Source organism: Berghia stephanieae, chromosome 15 (assembly GCF_034508935.2).
Source record: "Berghia stephanieae isolate SIO BIC M18660-M18661 chromosome 15, UCSD_Bste_1.3, whole genome shotgun sequence".
In the NCBI taxonomy this organism is placed as follows: Eukaryota; Metazoa; Mollusca; class Gastropoda; order Nudibranchia; family Aeolidiidae; genus Berghia; species Berghia stephanieae.
The window spans coordinates 17,876,959-17,897,835 of record NC_088374.1 but is presented as its reverse complement, the minus strand read 5'-3'; the positions used below and the strand labels follow the sequence as shown (position 1 = coordinate 17,897,835).

The 20,877-nt window shown below is 36.2% G+C and overlaps 1 protein-coding gene and 1 long non-coding RNA gene across 3 annotated transcripts in view; both read right to left on the bottom strand.

The window, feature by feature from the left end:
* Nucleotides 1–2,959: 2,959 nt before the first annotated feature.
* Nucleotides 2,960–6,572, bottom strand: LOC144960558 (uncharacterized). Of its 2 annotated transcripts, none has more exons than XR_013642873.1 (2): nucleotides 6,384–6,572; nucleotides 2,960–3,156 (listed from the first exon to the last, which is right to left on the bottom strand). It is a non-coding gene; the product is annotated as an uncharacterized LOC144960558 (long non-coding RNA). The 2 variants fall into 2 exon arrangements; XR_013642872.1 differs by lacking the exon at nucleotides 2,960–3,156 and adding an exon at nucleotides 5,090–5,233.
* A 10,330-nt stretch (nucleotides 6,573–16,902) lies between these two features.
* LOC144960333 (peptidase inhibitor 16-like) overlaps nucleotides 16,903–20,877 on the bottom strand; it is a 19,070-nt gene continuing 15,095 nt past the window's right edge. The window contains exons 5-6 of the mRNA XM_078893407.1: nucleotides 19,850–19,953; nucleotides 16,903–19,023 (exon numbers count right to left, since the gene is read on the bottom strand). Coding sequence (XP_078749533.1) covers nucleotides 18,966–19,023; nucleotides 19,850–19,953 — 162 coding nt within the window. The 3' untranslated portion in view covers nucleotides 16,903–18,965. The remainder of the gene's footprint in view (nucleotides 19,024–19,849; nucleotides 19,954–20,877) is intronic.

Here is a 20,877-nt window from a genome sequence, read left to right as displayed (position 1 = left end):
GGGGGCCTCGATAAATAACTAAGTTGGTAGAGCTCTCGCTCCACAATCAAAGGGACCGGGAGATCGATACCCGAAGCTGTCGAGATTGATTTTTTCTTACCCTCACCCCCCCCCCCCTCACACCCTTGTCCATCCAGCAGTGATTGGGTAGCTGGGACAGTTAGATCTGGCGGAAAGTACTTTTCGATAGACCAGCGTCCTATCCAAAGGGTAGCACAAATTGCTATTGTCCGTTTCATGCTGTAGAAACCGGGATTAAACTCCGGCTCCATGTGGGCATATTGGTTCTGAAGGGCCCCAGTAGTGCTATTAGACTCGCGTCAATATAAATAATTCTCGAATATCGGTCAAAAACAAAATGAAAATCGAACTTTCTATTTCGAGTTGCTGACGTCAAATACAAGGAATTAGGAATGAAATCTGGTAAATATTGAAGCTATACGTTTAGGTAAAATTCTCACAGCATCCGCCAGCCAAATTAAACGTGCCAGCACACATAACTGTGTGTAACTTTATTTAAACGTTTAAAATAAAAATTAAATAAATTCGCCTTATTCACCCCATGGGGGGAATTTGTCTTTAGGGTCTATTCCAAGGGAAGACTGGAATAACCCAGGCGTCAGCCGCAGTGCAGCGCCGCAAATTGAGCTAGGGTGAAGTGGCTTGCTCAAGGCTACACAGCGCAGCGGCGGGTGATCGACCTCCGTACTTTCGGGTACGAAGCAAAGACCGTACCGCTTAGCCACGCCGTCCCTTTATAATCTGATATATATATATATATATATATATATATATATATATATATATATATATATATATATATATATATATATATATATGCGATCACTCACTTATATGTGGCCGAAACATATGTTTCTGTGGCTTTCATCCACGTCGTCAGTTGGCATAATGTCCGCATAATGGTTGTATTCCCTTTGGGATCGATGTTGACATTTGTGTGTCCTTACTTCCGTTGTGTTGTTGGTTTAGTGGTGATATATATATATATATATATATATATATATATATATATATATAATATATATATATATATATATATATACATATATATAAATATATATATATATATTTATATATATATATATATATATATATATATATATATATATATATATATATATATATAATAATATGTGTGTGTAAAATATATAATATAGTGAGAACAATTCACAAATCACTAACAGGTTGTCTAAAAATAATAACAAAGAGCTGAGTGACATCATCTTCGTTATCTCTTTAAGATAAAGTAGTCCTTCAGAGCCATTGGGCCCATGGAACGGGAGTTTATCCCGGTTTCTACAGCGTAAAACGAACAATAGAAATTGCTTGCTATCCTTTGGATAGGATGCTAGAAATCCAAGCAAGAACAAGGTGTCAAAAGCAAGAAGCTGACATGGAAAATTATAACATTTAAAAAAGGAAGTAAAAAAATATTTTTAAAAACTGCTGAGGGCTGATAAAGGGTCATACATAATAAATGAAATATTTAACAATGTGAAATTGAATGTAAGCTTCAATTTAATATACGAAAACAGATAAAATGGACGTTTCGGGTTTCCCCTTTATCAATAAAACAGGATGAATGAACCACACCATCCTATTTTGTTAATAAAGAGAAAATCCGAAACGTCCATTTTATCTGTTTTCGTATATTAAATTGAAGCTTACATTCATTGTCATATTATTATTTATTTCTTCGAGCTTCGAGCAGCAACATTTACATTTACAACATTTACATCCCCATCTTAAATACTTCTTTGCAGTTACTTTTACTATACACATACTCATAAACAAACATAAACACTCGCACATACACAAACACTCGCACACACACACACAAACACATACATATCCTCTCCCATACTCTCTCTCTCTCTCTCTCTCTCTCTCTCTCTCTCTCTCTCTCTCTCTCTCTCTCTCTCTCTCTCTCTCTCTCTCTCCCTCCTCCCTTTTCCCCATTTATCCCCCCGCCTTCCTTCTCTTGCGTAACTTCTTGCATCCACATCCAACACCCTCTCCATACATTTACATTGTTTCCACATTTGACAAAATGTGATATTTTGTAACCTTACATATTTGTGTTTTGTTTTTGTTTTTGTCTCCTGACGATGGCCAGGGGCCGAAACGTTGTTTGTTTTGTATTGTTCCGTTATATATGAGTCACATTTACTCATTTTATCTTTCTCAACATTTACATTAAATGAAATAGCTGAACAGGCTGAAGAACCAGCTCAAATAGGATACCTACGATCGACCCAATCAGCACAATAGGATTCCACAGTCTGACGTCACGTCCGCCTAGCAACGAATCGGATGGCTCTAAACAAAAAAAATCCGTGCTTGGTCCAGGCAAGGAATAATTGGAAAATCGCTCAAAAAACAATTTTTATCTTAAATATGGTCCAGTATTTTGTACCAGATTGTCTACATCAGTCAGAGAGTCACTCCTGCAAGTTTTACAGATTTCCAAATGGACAGGCAGACAAAAAATTGAAGAAAAAGTGGACCACTTTAGTCAGGTAAGCACGCACGCCTCGTCGAACATTTGATAGAGTTCGTAGTCCAGATCTAGGTCAAGTTCTAGCTTACGTAGACCTATATTTTATGATTAAAGTGTACAATTGCACGAAATTATAAATAAAAATACATTCCAAACTAGGTTTTTATTGAAGTTGAAGCAAAAATGATATCTCAATCGTTCTGATGTTAAGGCTGATAAACTGAATGAGAGTTAAGTTCTACTGATAAGTGATAATTTTTTTAAAAGGAGAACAAGAAGAAAGAGAAGAAAATATTTGTTAAAATCTTACTTTAAACTCGATACCTTTATGGCAAAATGAAAATAAATAAATAAAATAACGCAACCTCCCCCCCCCCCCCCCCCCCCCCCCCCCCCCCCCCCCCCCCCACGCAGATCTCTCTCTCTCTCTCTCACACACACACACAAACACACATACTTTCCTCTTTTTTTTGGAAAGTTTCTCTGATTCTCTGCCATGCCTCCCCTCCCCGACAGCCGAGGTGGCAACTCTGTGTGAACAAAGCAAGATGGCGGCAGGGACCTCTCTCCTTTACCTGTGCCCGATTGTTGACACTCCAAAGTTTCCATCACCGCACTGTCCAGTACAGTACTGACTGAAATAAAGAGAAAACGCCAGTCTTGCCACACTCAACCCCAAGATCAACTTTAACTGTGTAAATTTAAGAATTCATATTTTTATATATACCTAGTCAAAATCATCAAAAGAAGTAATGAGGAAGTGCGACATTTTGCTGAATGTGCGATTTCATAAAAGACAGGCGAGAGACCCACCAGTAACCTAGTCTCTTGCACACCTTTGATTTATCATGCATTGAGCTGGTGTCAAACAAGATAGTCTAAAACAAAGTACTTATCAAATTAAATAATATACCCAATATGCCCAACAGAATTATTGTTTTTTTTTTAATCTTTTCATTTCAGGTGAAAGGACAAAAGATCCAACATCATCATCAAGAGTGTGTTCTTGTCACTTCAGAGATGGTGACAAAGCCAACCTCCCTGAATTGTTTGACAGAAATAAAAATAAATTGTTTCCATCAGAGCCAGAAAGAAAGAAAAGAAAAGTGACACAAGGAATTCCCACCCCATCTCAATTGGCACCAACATCAAGAAGTCCACCACCACCACCACCACCACCACCACCACCATCATCATCATCATCATCACCATCATCATCATCATCATCATCATCATCATCATAATCATCATCATCATCATCATCATCATCATCAGCTCAACTCTCTTCATCATCATCACAAAGTCCCACCTTTAAAAAAACCAGATTCCTCATCATCATTATTTTCCTCCTCATCATCATCCTCATTATCTTCTCCCTCATCATCATCTCAACTCTCGTCACCATCATCACAGGATTCCATCTTTTTAAAAAAAAACAGATTGTAGAACAAGTGAGGATATTTTAAATAGAACAACAAATTTAATTCAAGAACAAAAAATTACAGACAAAAATAAGGAAATAGCTAGCTTTAAAAAACCCAACTAAGTTAGATTCAACGTACTTACACTGTTTCAAGCCTTACAGAAAAAGTTCTTCGAATGGAGACAGGTGTACATTCTTTTAAAATATTTAATATTATTGTTCAATATGTTGAGTGCTTTAGAGGTAACATTATTTATTATAGTAGATGGGAAGTTCAGGAAGAGACAGTTGCATTAAAAGACCAAATTTTCATTATTACACTTATGAAACTTAGACAGAACTACGCTAACCTTCATATTTCACAATTGTTTAGCGTTAGTGAAAGTACTATAACAAATATTATACAAACTTTTATTCATGTTTTACATAAGCCATACGCTTCTCTTTGAAAATGTTATGAAGGTTACATGCCCTTCTAGACATAAAAAATAAACTATCAGCTCCATCATCATTTTTAAGATTTCCAAATTGCAGAATGATCATTGATTGTACAGATGACCAAATTGCTATTCCTAAAGAAATGGATAAACAACGGTTAACTTATTCTTCTTATAGGTCCATGAATTCTGTTAAAGCTCTTGTTGGTCTAAGTCCAAATGTGTGTGATAAATTTTATTTCTAAACATGATCCAGGGTCTGTCTCGGATAAGGTCATTGTACAAAATTGTGGATTACTAAAACTTTTAATTTTAAGCCCTGGAGAATTAATTTTAGCAGATAAAGGTAATAAAGGTAAAACCCCATCCTGATTCAAGATATTTTACCTCAAGGAGTAACTGTAAATATCCTCCCTTTTTACATAATAAATTTACTGAAAATGAGATTTTATTAACAAAAGAAATTGCTTCATGTAGAATTCATGTTGAGAGGGCTAATGAAAGACTGAAAAATGTTAACATCCTCTCATATATTCCAACCATGTTAAGAGAAACATCTGATATTATTTTTCAATTTGTTGCAGCACTTGTCAATCCCCAGTCTCCTCTTATTAAGGAGATTGCATTTTGTTAGCTTTGCCATTTATTTTGTACAACACACATATTTTGTTCATCATCATCAAATCACCATTCAAAATAATGGTTTTGTAGGTCCATACATGATTTTACATGATAAACATGACAAATTATGGCATTGTTGTATCAATGTATGTTCAATGTCATTAACATTGTTAAATAAAACCACACAAATTAGTTTTGGACTGAATCAACCCAGGCATCATCAAGATAGATCTGTGGAAGTAAAAGAATAAAAGATTCAAATTTAGAGCTGCGACCATGCTCAATAGGCAAAAAACAAACAAACTAATTAAACGTCTGTTGTGGTCTTGTGGTATGACACTCGCTTTCAGATCAGAAGGTCCTGGGTTTGGGCCTCGCTCGGCACATAGTTGAGTCCTTGGAGAAGGCTCTTTACTCACAATCTCTCACCGTACTCAGGTGTCAAATGAGTACCTGGCGTTGTCTCTGTCCGAAAAAATTGTAATATCGCCCAACAGGCATCATGTCCCGTCTTACATGTTAAATGTTGCTGTTGGCCAGGGACCCCTTGTAAAGCACTTTGAGCACATTTAGTGGATATTACGCTGTATAAAAACTCAATTAAAAAAACAAATTAAGTGATTCTTTCATTCATCTTGCTTTGTTGATAAGGGGGAAACCCGAAACGTCCATTTTATCTGTTTTCGTATATTAAATTGAAGTTCACATTCAATTTCACAATGTTATTGATTTCTTCGAGTTTCAAGCAGCAACATTTACATTACACCTTAACCCAATAGGAAGTTTAGTTTACCGTGACTAACACTGGTCTAAATAAATCCTTTATTCATCCCATAGAGGAAATTTATCTCTAGGGTCTATTCCCAGGGAAGACTGGAATAACCACGGTGCAGCGCCGCAAATTGAGCTAGGGCGAGGTGACTTGCTCAAGGCCACACAGCGTAGCGGCGGGTGAACGAACTCGGTACCTTTCGGGTACGAAGCAAAAACCGTACCGCTGATCCACGCTGCCCCACATGAAGTATGATAAAATGTCTAGCGTGATTGGTGATTGTGATGCTCATATGAGTATTATAATAAAGGTTACAACACGATACTAAATAGTATGTAGTAGACTATAGTCAATAGCAACGAAAATTAGCGAAGCAAGACTAAGACCTCAAATCAAAGACTCAAAGTCCGTGTTCCATAAGATAAAAACACAATAATTCAATGACTCCCTCTCTCTCTCTCCCTAACTAAAATCGAACGTAAACAGTTAAATCTTTCCATTGGATATACTAAATCTGCCTAAACTCAAAGTAAACTGATTATTGTCCAACAGTAGTTTTACGGAGATGTGAGATTTTGAGAGTGAGAATGAGAAGACGAAATGACTTACCTTCACAGAATACTCTTTATTCTTCATGCTGGCTTGAACTTTGCCGAACATCAAGCCATCTGAGTAAGTGAAAGTCAAAACAGGACCTGACTGATGATGATTTTCACCTCGCGAGACACTTTTATGCTCATTGGAGAAGTATTTCATAAGGGCGGTGATGGAAATAGAGTTCGTGTCAGCCATTTTTCTCGACTGTTTAGTAGGTAGTGTTGGGTTATTTGATCGCTTTTACTCGATCGACGACCGAGCGCCAAGCCACGAGTCAGTGCTCGATCTCAATGCCGGAAGAGCGAGTTAGTAAAACGATTACTCGATCGTAAAACGATCAGGCGGGTTGTGAGCTTGAGACGATCTTGACACGTGAGACGAGCTTGAGACGATCAGGATTCGAGCGAGCGGAGGGGTAACGAGTGTTTCGAATCATTTCAAATTCAAACGATCACAGTTTGCCATCCGATACCAATCGCCAATGTTTGCACACGGTAGTCTGTGGTTCTTCCACAGCCCTCACTCCTTGTCAGATGTTAGTGTGTCTGGGTGGCAGTGGCAGGGAAATTCGTATAGGTGTATCACGCGTGTGTGACAAGACTTCATTAAACCTACTAAAGTTTGACTATCACACACACACACACACATACACACACACACACACACACACACACACACTAAGGCTATTTCTATGACACACACGCATCCCTCTATCAATGAACACTCCTACAGTAGTGCGGCTATGTGGTCTAGTCATGACGTAACTATAGGTAGTACTCTAGTCGACCATGGGTCTCGTGCATTATAATGGTCTAGTGGTATGACACCCGCTTTGGGATCGGAAAGTCCTGGGTTCGAGCCTCGCGCTCGGTGCATAGTTGAGTCTTTGGACAAGGCTTTTTACTCACATTCTCTCACCGTACTCAGGTGTAAAATGAGTACCTGGCCGTTAACAGCGTTGTCTTTGTCTGAAAAATTGTAATATCGCCTAACAGGCGGCATGTCCCGTCCTACATATCAAATGTTGCTGTTGACCGGGGACCCCTTTACAAAGCGCTTTGATCACATTTAGTGGATATTGTAAAGCTCAATTTTTTAAAGTAAAACATTAGCTTTGAATATGGAATGTTTCAATTTTAGATGCCTGTGTATTCTTTGTTAGTTCCCATCATCATCATCATCATCATCATCATCATCATCATCATCATCATCATCATCATCATCATCATCATCATCATCATCATCATCATCAGGGGCAGCGGTACGGTCTTTGGTTGGCACCCGAAAGGTACCGAGTTCGATCACCCGCCGCTGAGTGGTCTTGAGCAAGTCACCTTGCCCTAACTAAATTTGCGGCGCTGCACTGCGGCTATCGCTTGGGTTATTCCAGTCTTCCCTTAGAATAGACCCAAAAGACGAATCTCCCCTATGGGATGAATAAAGGGAATTATGTTTAATTTATTTATCATCACCATCATATCAGCGGGATCATCATCATCACCACCACCCTAATAATAATGGATAAAATAAATATCAACACATTTCAATGTAATAATCAATTTAAAATCAATCAGTGCTCCTAAAAGACCCTTTGATTTCTTTGTCTAATTCGTTCCATACTTTTGGAGTCCCGACAAAGAAAGATTTTCAGCTAACTATAGTTTATATATGGGAATATTAATCAGTCGTTTATATTGGAATCGGAGTTGTCTAGCAGGTGTATTAGTTCAAAGCGCATTTCCAAGGATTTACCATGCTCAATGAACTTCACAATATTTTATTTAATTTATTCCTCCGGCACGCCATATCGACCATACATCCATTTCGTACAGTAGGTACCGATCGCTGTTTGGAGTCTTTTTGTATTAAAGCTCTTTACAATACCCGTCATTGCTTATAAGATAAGAATACATTCACACCTGAGTCAAGTGCCTGACACACGGACTTAACGTCTGGATCACAATTTTCAACAATCACTGTCACTCATCCGGCCATTGATAAGGCTTGATTTTGTGACAAGAGACACCGTACCACTGAGCGACCGAACAAATAATCACCATCTGCGCCATCGTCATCATCATCATCATCATTATCATCATCCTCATCACAGCCGTAACAGCCAGCAAAACCACAATCATCATCTTCGGGTCCGGTCTATCCGTGTGGGGGGTGGGGGTGGAACCTGCTAAAGTATTTCATTTTTTAAACAGAAACACGATAATCATCATCATCATCATCATCGTCATCCATTGTCGTCGGCATCGTTATCATCGTGTCCGGGCAATCCGTGTGTGTCTGGGTGTGGAACCTGCTAAATATTATTATTATCTACCTACCTAATAAAAACACACCATTCTTGTTCATTTATTTTTCAAATAATGAAATGAAAGGCACGACCTTTCCCGCACACACAAGAGGCGATGACGACCAGTGACAAATTATGGGAGGTGGGGGCGGCCGACAACTTTTGGCGCGACATAAATATGAAATGTTAAGGTGACAGCGGGATGATGGTGGTGGGAGGGGGGGGGGGGGTCTCAACCCTTCACCATCAACAACTGTTTGATGGCGTGTGTGTGTGTGTGTGTGTGTGTGTGTGTGTGTGTGTGTATATGTGTGTGATGCGACGAACGATCATAATCAAGGCTGCCAGACAGCCAGATTTCTTCTTGCCCAAGTAGTCAAATAGACCCCAAATAGCCAAACACCACAAGCATTCTGACTCCCTTGAAAAACTCATTTGTTTTGATTAACAAAACAATCGACTACAGTTGGATAAACTTATCTTTTCATTTTTTTTAAATAAAATATTTTTTTTAAATGAATAATAATAGAAAAGCGTTTCTTAGTAACCAATTTTGAACTTGGCCATCTGGCAGCCCCCATCATAACCAGCTGCAGTCAAGCCAGCCACAGACATAAGAGAGGAGGGGTATGTGAAGTTTCCTGTGGCAAACGAGTTGCTCGTGTTTTTTTTTTTTCAAACGAATCACTGCTCGATGACGTCACTGACTCGAAACCCGCCCGAAACCGACCCGATTTTAGAGGACTCGATCGAAAACCCGCTCGATTTGATCGTTTCAAACTCGACCCAGCACTAAGAGCCAGCCGGTTTGTTGCCATGCGTTGCTGCGCAGGATTACGTCACGACTTAGGAAGCCTATTCCGTACCGCACACGTGCACCGTCGCTTACCCACCCGGAAGCTTCGCCACAACGCACTTTTCAATAACTAGATGCTCTGCGGTTTCGGCCTCGCTCAGCGTGTAGTTGAGTCCTTGGAAAAGACTCTTTACTCACATTCTCTCACCGTACTCAAGTGTAAAATGAGTATTTGGCCGTTACAGCGTTGTCTCAGTCTGAAAAAAACAATTGTAATATCGCCTAACAGGCGTCATGTCCCGTCCTACTTGTTAAGTGTTGCTGTTGGCCAGAGACCCCTTGTAAAGCGCTTTGAGCACGCTCGGTGGATATTGCCCTATATAAAAGCTCCATTTTTATACTGATCATATTGACACTTTAAGAATAATAATAGAACAGACAATGGAGTGGCAGTCTTCTCTTTAGATCTGTTTCTGTTGTGCGGCTATGTGGTCTTGTGGTATGAAATCATAGTTTTCAGAGCCAAATGGAAAACAAAAATGTCAAGTAATTAAAGGCAATCATTAAAATCTTGAGAATAGGGCTCTTCAGACCACAGTTCTAATCAAACAACCATTTCTATAGTGACTTATTCATTCCCTTGATTCTTCAGCAGAACTAAAAATTAAAAAAAATAAATTTGAGTTTTTATATAGCGCAATATCCACTCAATGTGCTCAAAGCGCTTTACAAGGGGTCTCTGGTCAACAGCAACATTTAACATGTAGGACGGGAGATGACGCCTGTAAGGCGATATTACAATTTTTCAGACAGAGACAACACTGTTAACGGCCAGGTACTCATTTTACACCTGAGTACGGTGAGAGAATGTGAGTAAAAAGTCTTTTCCAAGGACTCAACTATGCGCTGAGCGCGAGGCTCGAACCCAGGACCTTCCGATCCGAAAGCGAGTGTCATACCACTAGACCACATAACCACGACTGAATTTCACCACTAGGTAGAATCTGAGTGTAATATGTTAACCCAACAATAATCACCTAGAAATAAATCACAAATGTATTGCAATCTTAGAAAGAATATGCTAACAAGACATGAGCCTCTCATGTGACCATTCTCTCTCTCTCTCTCTCTCTCTCTCTCTCTCTCTCTCTCTCTCTCTCTCTCTCTCTCTCTCTCTCTCTCTCTCTCTCTCTCTCTCTCTCTCTCTCTCTCTGTGTGTGTGTGTGTGTGTGTGTGTATGTGTGTGTGTGTTATTTTAAAAATTTTGCGAATTGATTTCATTTTCACAATTGTTATCAGATGTAATAAAGTGAACTAAAAAATTCCAATGTTTTGCTGATGATTTTTGTTGGTTTATATCCCATCAGAGGAGGGAACATTTGCTTCTCAGACATTGGGTTTTCAATGGACCTCCTTTTGCTGACTTTTCTGTTTTCTTGATCATTAATTGCTCTTTTTCGTGTTGCTTTGTGTACAAATATCATGAATTTTTACACATGGAATATGTATATAATATCTGTCCTGTCATAATCTTGCTGACATTTGAGTTGTAATTTTAGGCAGTCACAGACTAGAAGCATTCAAATATTGACTCTGGATTTACTTTGAAAGAAAGAGAAGAAGAAGAAGAAGAAGAAGAAGAAGAAGAAGAAGAAGAAGAAGAAGAAGAAGAAGAAGAAGAAGAAGAAGAAGAAGAAGAAAGAAAGAAAGAAAGAGAGAGAGAGAGAGAGAGAGAGAGAGAGAGAGAGAGAGAGAGAGAGAGAGAGAAAGAATATGTAGGAGTGAAATATCTGTTCAATGTTATAGTTATCATATAACGTTATAATAAGTGTAACTAAATGACAAATTGTCATATTTATGGACAATAAAGATCTATTATTATTATTATTATTATTATTATTATTATTATTATTATTATTATTATTGTTATTATTATTATTATTATTATTATTATTATTATTATTATTATTATTATTATTATTATTATTATTATTATTATTATTGTTATTATTATTATTATTATTATTATTATTATTATTATTATTATTATTATTATTATTATTATTATTATTATTATTATTATTATTATTATTATTATTATTATTATTATTATTATTATTATTATTTTATTATTATTATTATTATTATTATTATTATTATTATTATTATTATTATTATTATTATTATTATTATTAATTGAACTACAGTAGAATGTGTATACAGTCAACACCTCTTGTCGTTCCCATATTGTCTATTCTCTAGCTACTGCATTCCGTCGATAATGGATAAAAGCACTCAACTTTAACCTTCCTGTTCTGGCGGTGTTGACTTAATCAGGATTCCACTACAGTTTCCTTTCCCATTATTTTTTTTTAAATTATTTTTCGCCTAGAAGTGGGCGTGTAAGGATGGTGACAAATTCTGCTATTTTGTGCTAGTAACATCACGTTCTTTAGTATACGACGGCAGGTAAGATATCCGCCTTCATACTTACAACGCAAAAGATTTCCAAAGAGGAAATTAGCAACACATGTGATATTGACTGTCCTCAGCAAATGACTAAAACGTGGCCACACTTAGTCCAAAGGTGCCGTGATTTTAGTCTCGGACTTGCTTAGTCAGCTCACATAAAATCCGATTTTTTCACGTCATTGACTAAAGCTAGAGATAGTCATAGACTAAGCGCTAGTCCGCGTTCATGAAAACAGCCCCAGAAGTGGTAATGTCTCAGAACCAGTAACGAGTGAGAATATTGGACAATACTTTGGCGTGCAAATTTAAATCATAAGGGGGTATCCTTGGGTAAGACACTTCATACACAATGTTATCATTCAACTTAGGTATGAATGAAAATATGGCTATAGGTTGTGACTGGGATGAAGTAGAAATTTAGTCCCAAGAGGAAGGGGAGCACTAAGAACATTCAGACAATGTATATGCTCTGTCATAACTGCAAAGAAGAAGCAACATACGCTGCTTTTCTTGTGATTTTGACATTATTGCTGAGTACATAATTTATTTTCATGAAGTATAACTTCTGAGATTGCTTCTCTCATCCCTTGCCATTGATTGGCTAATGAAGGAAACCTCCAAAGGGCGAAGAAATGGGATACAGTGGACCCCCTGGACTTAGCTGGATGATCTGGATTTTACAGATAATCTGGCTCTTCTGTCCCACATCCAGGACCGGATGCAAGCAAAACCACAATTATAAACAGCCTCTCGGAATCAATTGGTTTAAGAATTCACCCTGCAAAGTCAAAGGTCTTAAGGATAGGTAAGCGTCAAAGGGAGCAGATAAAAGTATAAGATCAGGAACATGAAGATATAGGCACTTTCTGCTATCTCGGGAGTAAAATCGACAAGGATGGAGGCACGGAAGCAGAGGTGAAAGCACGAATAGGAAAGGCACAGGCTGCATTCACATCTTTGAAAAGAGTTTGGAGAACTAAAGATATCTCCCTTCGACTAAAGCTAAGACTTTTCAACTCAACGTGAAGTCGCTCCTACTGTATGGATGTGGAACTTGGAATGCATCACAGGCATGTATAAGGAGGGTACAGATTTTCGTAAACAGGTGCATGCGTAAGCTACTCAGAATAAAATGGATGGATAGAATTAAGAACGAAGAAGTATAGAAAAGAACACAGCATAAATCAGAGGGAGAGGAAATAGGAAGAAGACGAAGGAGGTTGTTTGGACACACCCTTAGAAAGAATGACTCCAATATAACAAAGAAAGTATTGGACTGGAACCCTCAGGGCTGAAGATCAAGTTGAAGGTCACGGGGAACATGGAGGAGAGTTAAAGAAGCTGATATACAGAGAAGTGATAAGACATTAAACGAGATAAACAAAAGTTAGCTCGGGATAGAGAAGGGTGGAAACTGTTTGTCTGTGGCCTATACCCTGATCCAGGGTGAAAAAGGCAATGATGATGATGATGATGATGATGATGATGATGAGAATGATGATGATGATGATGATGATGATGATGATGAAAACGTCTGGGGAATTTGAACAGATACTAATTTCTGCGTTCAGCTGACTGAACGGGCTGTTGCCGTGTAATCTTCATTATGATCTAGATACATCGACACTTTCGGGATCATACAAACTAAATTGGAGATTGATCCAGCTTTCGTCTCTTTTATCTTTTCTTTCTTTAATTTTTAGGCAACACTCTATGAAAATTATTTCTTTTACCATAACATTAAAAAATGGTAACATAACATTGATAAAATATGGTCCCTCGACAGGGGCCACTGCTTTCCGAAAGTGCCCCTTTTCTTATTCCCTCTAAAATCACGCCTTTTGCTAAAGATGAAAATGATTGCTATGCTGCGGAGCTTTTGAAATAGAAATGGATTAAATTCTAACGTTCAAAGACTTGAACATACGAAGAATTTTCAATCCGAGGTCTTTGGCATTAAAGTTTGTTTTTTAAATCTCAATGCACCTGTCTAGCTATTGATTCGGCGTTCAATTACCATACAGCCTAGGCTAAAGATATGAGTATGAGTATGGGTATGAGTATGAGTTCATCGTAGAAGGCCGGTGGCCCGTTGATTGTCTTTGGATCGGTCTCTACCAACAACTTGTGGAGGTCGAAAGGCTTGCTTCAATATTCAATGGGAAATCGGTGCTGTATTTTAGATCCTGCAGGAAACTGTCAATTTGGCTTTAAAAGCTGTTTATGCTTAGCGCTGTAACTATTTTTTCAGGCAGGCTATTCCATGTCTCAACAATTCGATGACTAAAGAATTTTTTTCGGATGTTTAAACAGCAATTTTGTTTGGCAAGTTTATAACATTGGCCTCTTGTTCTTTTGTCCTTGTTAAATGTGGGGTAATCTTCTACGTTTACTTTATGGAGACTGTTGGTCAATTTATAAGTTTCAATTAGATCTCCTCTGAGTCTTCTGTACATGAGGCTAGGGAGGTCTAATGCTCTGAGTCTATCTTCGTAGCTGAGGTTTGAAATTTCGGGAACAAGTTTGGTGGCTCAACGTTGGACACTTTCAATTATATTTCGATATTTTGAATAAAAAGACAGAACTCAAAGTCAAACTTAAATAAACTCATCTATTTTCATAAAAAATTAAATGTGATATGAAATGGAAACTGCATTACAAATGACAATGAGGAAGATTGAATAAAGCTTCTATCCATTTCACGACCGGAAGTCTCAGATCATGGGTTCGTTGACCTTGACCGTGAGATAAAGACTACCTTCACCTTGCAAAACCGCCTTGACCGTGAGTTAGTGACTACCTTCACCTTGCAGAACTTGGTGTAAGATTCGCTTTATCGTCCTGGCCAACAGGAATACTTAACACGTAAGACGTGACATGACGCCTGCTGTTAGGCGACATTACAATTTTTTCGGATGGAGAAAACCCGGTTAACCGCCTGGTACTCATTTTACACCTAAATACGTTGAGAGAATGTGAGTAAAGGGCTCAACTATGCGCCGAGAGAGGCTCGAACCCAGGACCTTCCCATCCGAAAGCGAGTGTCATACCCCAAGACCACATAGTCGCACGTAATCTTGGCTGTCCATGGGATCGTTGAGATCTACAACCCAGTACATCAGACACACACAGACACACAAGAACGGTGTCAACCCTGACAATAATTTCAACACAACTCTCCATCTTTATCATAAAAAAAAATTATTATATTATTATAACATTTGACAACGAGACAACATTTATCATTGATAATGTAAAGGAAACGAAATTTAATGATAATAATAATGATAATAATAATAATAATAATAATAATAATAATAATAATAATAATAATAATAATAATAATAATAATAATAATAATAATAATAATAATAATAATAATAATAATAATCGTAATATAATAATAATAATAATAATAATAATAATAATAATAATAATAATAATAATAATAATAATAATAATAATAATAATAATAATAATAATAATAATAATAATAATAATAATAATAATAATAATAATCGTAATAATAATAATAATAATAATAATAATAATAATAATAATAATAATAATAATAATAATAATAATAATAATAATAATAATAATAATAATAATAATAATATTGTTGATGATAAGCATAAAAACCTGATTATTACCAAAAACCGGAAAAATAAAATCATAAAAAGAAATTGAAATAGAGAATAATATAAAACCTCCACCCAAAATATATTGGCGAAAATAAACACATGCAAATTTGACATATCGAAATAAATAAATAAATAAAAATAAAATAAAATTCCATTTATTCATCTCATAGGGGAAATTGTCATTAAGGTCTTTTCCAAGAGAAGACTGAAATAACCCAGACGTCAGCCGCAGTGCAACACCGCGAACTAAACGAAATCTAAATCTAAATAACATTGGATGCCATTAACATAGATTATCTTTATTTTCCACAACATGGGCGAGAAAATAGTTGAAATGAAAAAAAGTAGTTTTTTGTTTTATATTTTGGTCATTATTCCTATTTAATTTTTTTCCAAACAACCAACCCCCCCCCCCCCCATTTCATTTATTTTGTAATTTAGTTCTAATGCATTTTTCTATATATAAATATATATATGTGTATATATATATATATATATATATATATATATATATATATATATATATATATATATATATATATATATATTATGGAGGTTTTAAGGGATTTACTAGGTCTTATGACCTTTGAATATCCTAAATGTTTTATAATATATTATACTTATGTTCATACACACATATTATTTTGTATATTGTCAACATAATATAAAATACAATATCACAAAATTATTTTATTAACCCAACAAAACCAATGATGTATACATTGTCAATTCAAGAGGAAAGTATGTAAAACTGACACTAAGTATAATTTCAAATCATTCAATCGTTTTGCTAATACTTTTATCAACTGCAATTTTAAACGAATTGATAGAAACTGAACTTTTTGTTTCAAAACTTAGCTTCTCCCAGACTGTTTCTGTTCAGAATATGAAGGAATTTTGAGGTGGACGCGATGAACATCTATTGACAAACATTATATAGTTATATCCAGGGGCGTGGCTATATCGGTTGATTTGGTGCCAAGCACCGCTATCCATCTTTTAACTAACTCAATCCTAGAGATTTTTGCTAATTTTCAAAATTGGAAAGAAAAGGTATTAAAAATACATAGATAATTTTATTCAACTACCACTGACATGTAAAAACTAACAGCAATAGCTTTGATACTACGCCTATAATCTGTCTCAGAAAAATGTAATAAATAAGCATGGGGTAAAAGTGACCTGGGGAAACTACGGATATGGTCTGTTTTAGCGTTGAGTGAGTTAAAAATGGATTAGAGCATTAAAAAACCCCCCCCAAAAAAAACCCCCTGAGAGATTGTATATACCGCCTCTTACTTTTTTGAGTAAGTCTTTTCTTTAATTTTTTTTCTCTTTCTTTTGTATTTACAAATATAGCATGTTTTAAGTCATTTCTTCTGATTCTGGCACCACCTTATATTGTAAGCATGCCACGCCACTGGTTATATCCACGAGTGAAAAGTTATTTTCAAATAATCGATAAAGTGTGTGTGGGGTACTTTATATTGACGGTGTTATAAACCAATGTATACAAATGTATTAGATTGCCTCTTTCTCGTCTTTATTCAATTCACATGTTTATTTTTAGGCCAATGCCAGCATGAAAAATATATTAACATAGAATTTCCAACCAACACAAGCAAAATCAATAATTAACCAAAGGAAACTACCAAAAATAAATAAATGGATGACTTCCGAAGAGCAAACCTCCCTAAATTTGTGGATAGTCGGTCCCTCGAAGGTCATGACTTCACACTCAATGGCGATGTCACCCTGACCCAAAAATGGATTAATTTGACCACGTGGCCACCATGGTAATATATAAACACAAGCAAGTCATTATTCAGCAAACAAAATAAAACAGTAACCATATTTTTCAAGGATGTTAATCCTAAATATCTTAACCTATCCCATAACCCCTTTCATCTAAACATAGGAGTAATCGAGATGCCCGTCTTTGTACGTTCTTTAAAAGAATCGATTACTGTTTAAATAGAGGATTCCATATGAAGTCACCGTTATCAAGAATTGGTCTTATAAGAGATTTATATCAATTTATAAACATTTTAGCATATATGTTTTCAATGCTTCTAAATATTACTCCAATAATTCGATTTGATTTGTTGACAATATTCTGAATATGCGTATATACGAGGGCGGGCTGATCGAAACAATAGCTCGAAACGGAAGATACCAGCCGAGTATTTATTGCCTATCAAGGTTGTCGTATTGTTATATTTAGGCTTAATATTTTTGATTACAAAAACCCGCCACGGTTGTCAGTGGATAATTTTTAAAATGTAAGCATGAAGGTTCATTAATTTTTAAAACTTACTTCCTGGCAAATCAAAACACGTCGGTGTTGACATATTGACTTTTTGAACCACTTAATTTGTGACTCACCGTCTCTAGCGGTATTATGTCGGGCTGTCTTGGGTGCCAAAAAATTGAATTTATTGACAAAAACATGAAACTTGGGGTTTGTTTCGATTTGTTATGTTAGAGAATCAGGACAATGCCTTACAATGTAAAAACTCAAAAATTTGGTTTTTACTATCATTTTAGTTCTAACGTCACTTTTCGGCGTCCATTTCATCCCGACATAATACCGTTTCGAGACAAAGGGTCACATTTTAGGTCTTGAATTATGAGAATAAATTTTTTAAAAAATATCTGGCACATTTTAATCACCAAGTAAGCCTACTTCCGACTGGTCTACCCAATAGAATTTTGTAAGTACAGTCGAATCCGATTATAGTGAATTCGATATAACTAAATTTCCGGTTATAATGTATTTTTTCTTATGAAATGGATCAATTCACCTTATCCGAACTCGGCTATACCAAAATATTCACCAAGACAGTTCATGTCTCGTAATACACTGCAAAATAGTTATTAAAAATATATGCATCTCTTATATATTCATATACGTTATATCGATGTTACCATTATGAACTAAGTACCTAATCCTCCTTGCTGTCAACATCGTCATTATTTTTTATCATCCCAATACTCTTCAACAGTCGTAACGTCACTTCCTTCCTAATGACGCATGGTAACTTAATAACACTGGCTCTAAACTATCGGAACAATGGCGGACGACGTATGAAATATTTCCCCGGCGAGCATAAAAGTGTATCCAGAGGAAAAAAAAAAACCCCATAAATTTGATCATGTTTTGACTTTTACACATTCTGATCACAAAGCATATGAAAAGTTCTAGCCAGCATGACGAATAAAAAGTAATGATTTTCTTTGTTTAGAACCAAGATGGCCGCCGTTTCCGGGCGGCGTGACATCAGACTATTGAATCGTATTATCATTCGCATCATATATTGTTATCCGATATATTATATTATCATCACTAATGTTTTGTTTGCCGCAACAGCACAGGTTTATTTTGGGATGTAAGGACTGCGATCAAAGGTACATATTCTTCTAGCATTGTTGCCACTGTGGATGGAAAAGGGGAAGGGGGTAGGGATGGTGAGGAAGGAGTGGGGTGGGACATGGTTAGTGTATGAATTGGTGGGTTGATAGATGAATAGATGAATGGAGAAGATGACAAGTGGTAGTACTTCTTAGACATTAACATCATAGAGCTGGATGGAGTTTATCCCGATATCTATAGCGTGAAAGAATCAATAATTATTGCTTGTTACTATTTAGATAGGACTCTAGTCTATCGCAAAGTACATTCCACCAGATCAAACAGACCCAGCTATCCTATCAGAGGGGGAGGGGTGTCAGAAATAAAATCTCGATTGCATTCGGGACATATCTCGGTTCCTTTGCGCGTGAAGCGAGTAGTCTACCAACTGAGCTTTAGGTCCCAATGATGGATTGAAAGATTGGTGAGTTGTTGAGTAGGCAACTTTATTCATTCCTCTTTTATTTGCTTTTATGCTTGAGTACGTTTAGTGGATATTGCCCTATATGAAAGCTCACTTTTTATTTTAACACACTTAGTTTTTAGTCCCTATCATAGATGCATTGGTGATGTAGTCTTTTGTTGAAGGAATTGATAATCTTGATTGGGTGATGGATAGAGGAAATTGTGTGGTTGGAGGAATTCATGTAATGATTTAGGCATTTCGAGCACTTATTATTGATCATCATCATCATCATCATCATCATCATCATCATCATCATCATCATCATCATCATCATCATCGCTATTGTTATAATAATCATTATTATTATCACTATCACTATCACCATTACTACTTTAATCCCCTATTGTTTTTTTTCTTTTTTTAATTATACAATGAGAACTTACGTTGGTTTGTAGTAACAGGCCATATAGAGAACGTTGGTTATTTGTAAGATTTGAGCACAGTTGGTCACACCACACCCTACACGTGTGCTCGCTGCCCAGATGATCTATAAAGGTAAGGATATGGCATTTATTTACAAAACCCATGAGTAATTCAAAGTTATCATAAGGTGCTCTTTCACCATTCTTCTTCCATCTCGGTTAAACAAAAAACAAAAAAACAAAAAAAAAAAAACAAAAAAAAAAAAAACAGCTTTCAATGTCATCCAGTCTTTCATTTCTAAAATACAGCTTTCAATGTCATCCAGTCTTTTATGTCTAAAATACAGATTTCAATATCATCCAGTTTTTATGTCTAAAATACAGCTTTCAATGTCATCCCGTCTTTCATTTCTAAAATACAGCTTTCAATGCCATCCAGTCTTTTATGTCTAAAATACAGATTTCAATGTCATCCAGTCTTTCATTTCTAAAATACAGCTTTCAATGTCATCCTGTCTTTTATGTCTAAAATACACCTTTCAATGCCATCCAGTCTTTTATGTCTAAAATACAGATTTCAATGTCATCCAGTCTTTCATTTCTAAAATACAGATTTCAATGTCATCCAGTCTTTTATGTCTAAAATACAGCTTTCAATGTCATCCACTCTTTTATGTCTAAAATACAGCTTTCAATGTCATCCAGTCTTTTATGTCTAAAATACAGCTTTCAATGTCATCCAATCTTTTATGTATAAAATACAGCTTTCAATGTCATCCAGTCTTTTATGTCTAAAATACAGCTTTCAATGTCATCCAGTCTTTTATGTCTAAAATACAGCTTTCAATGTCATCCAGTCTTTGAGGTCTAAAATACAGCTTTCAATGTCATCCAGTCTTTTATGTCTAAAATACAGCTTTCAATGTCATCCAGTCTTTGAGGTCTAAAATACAGCTTTCAATGTCATCCAGTCTTTTATGTCTAAAATACAGCTTTCAATGTTATCCTGTCTGTTATGTCTAAAATACAGCTTTCAATGTCATCCAGTC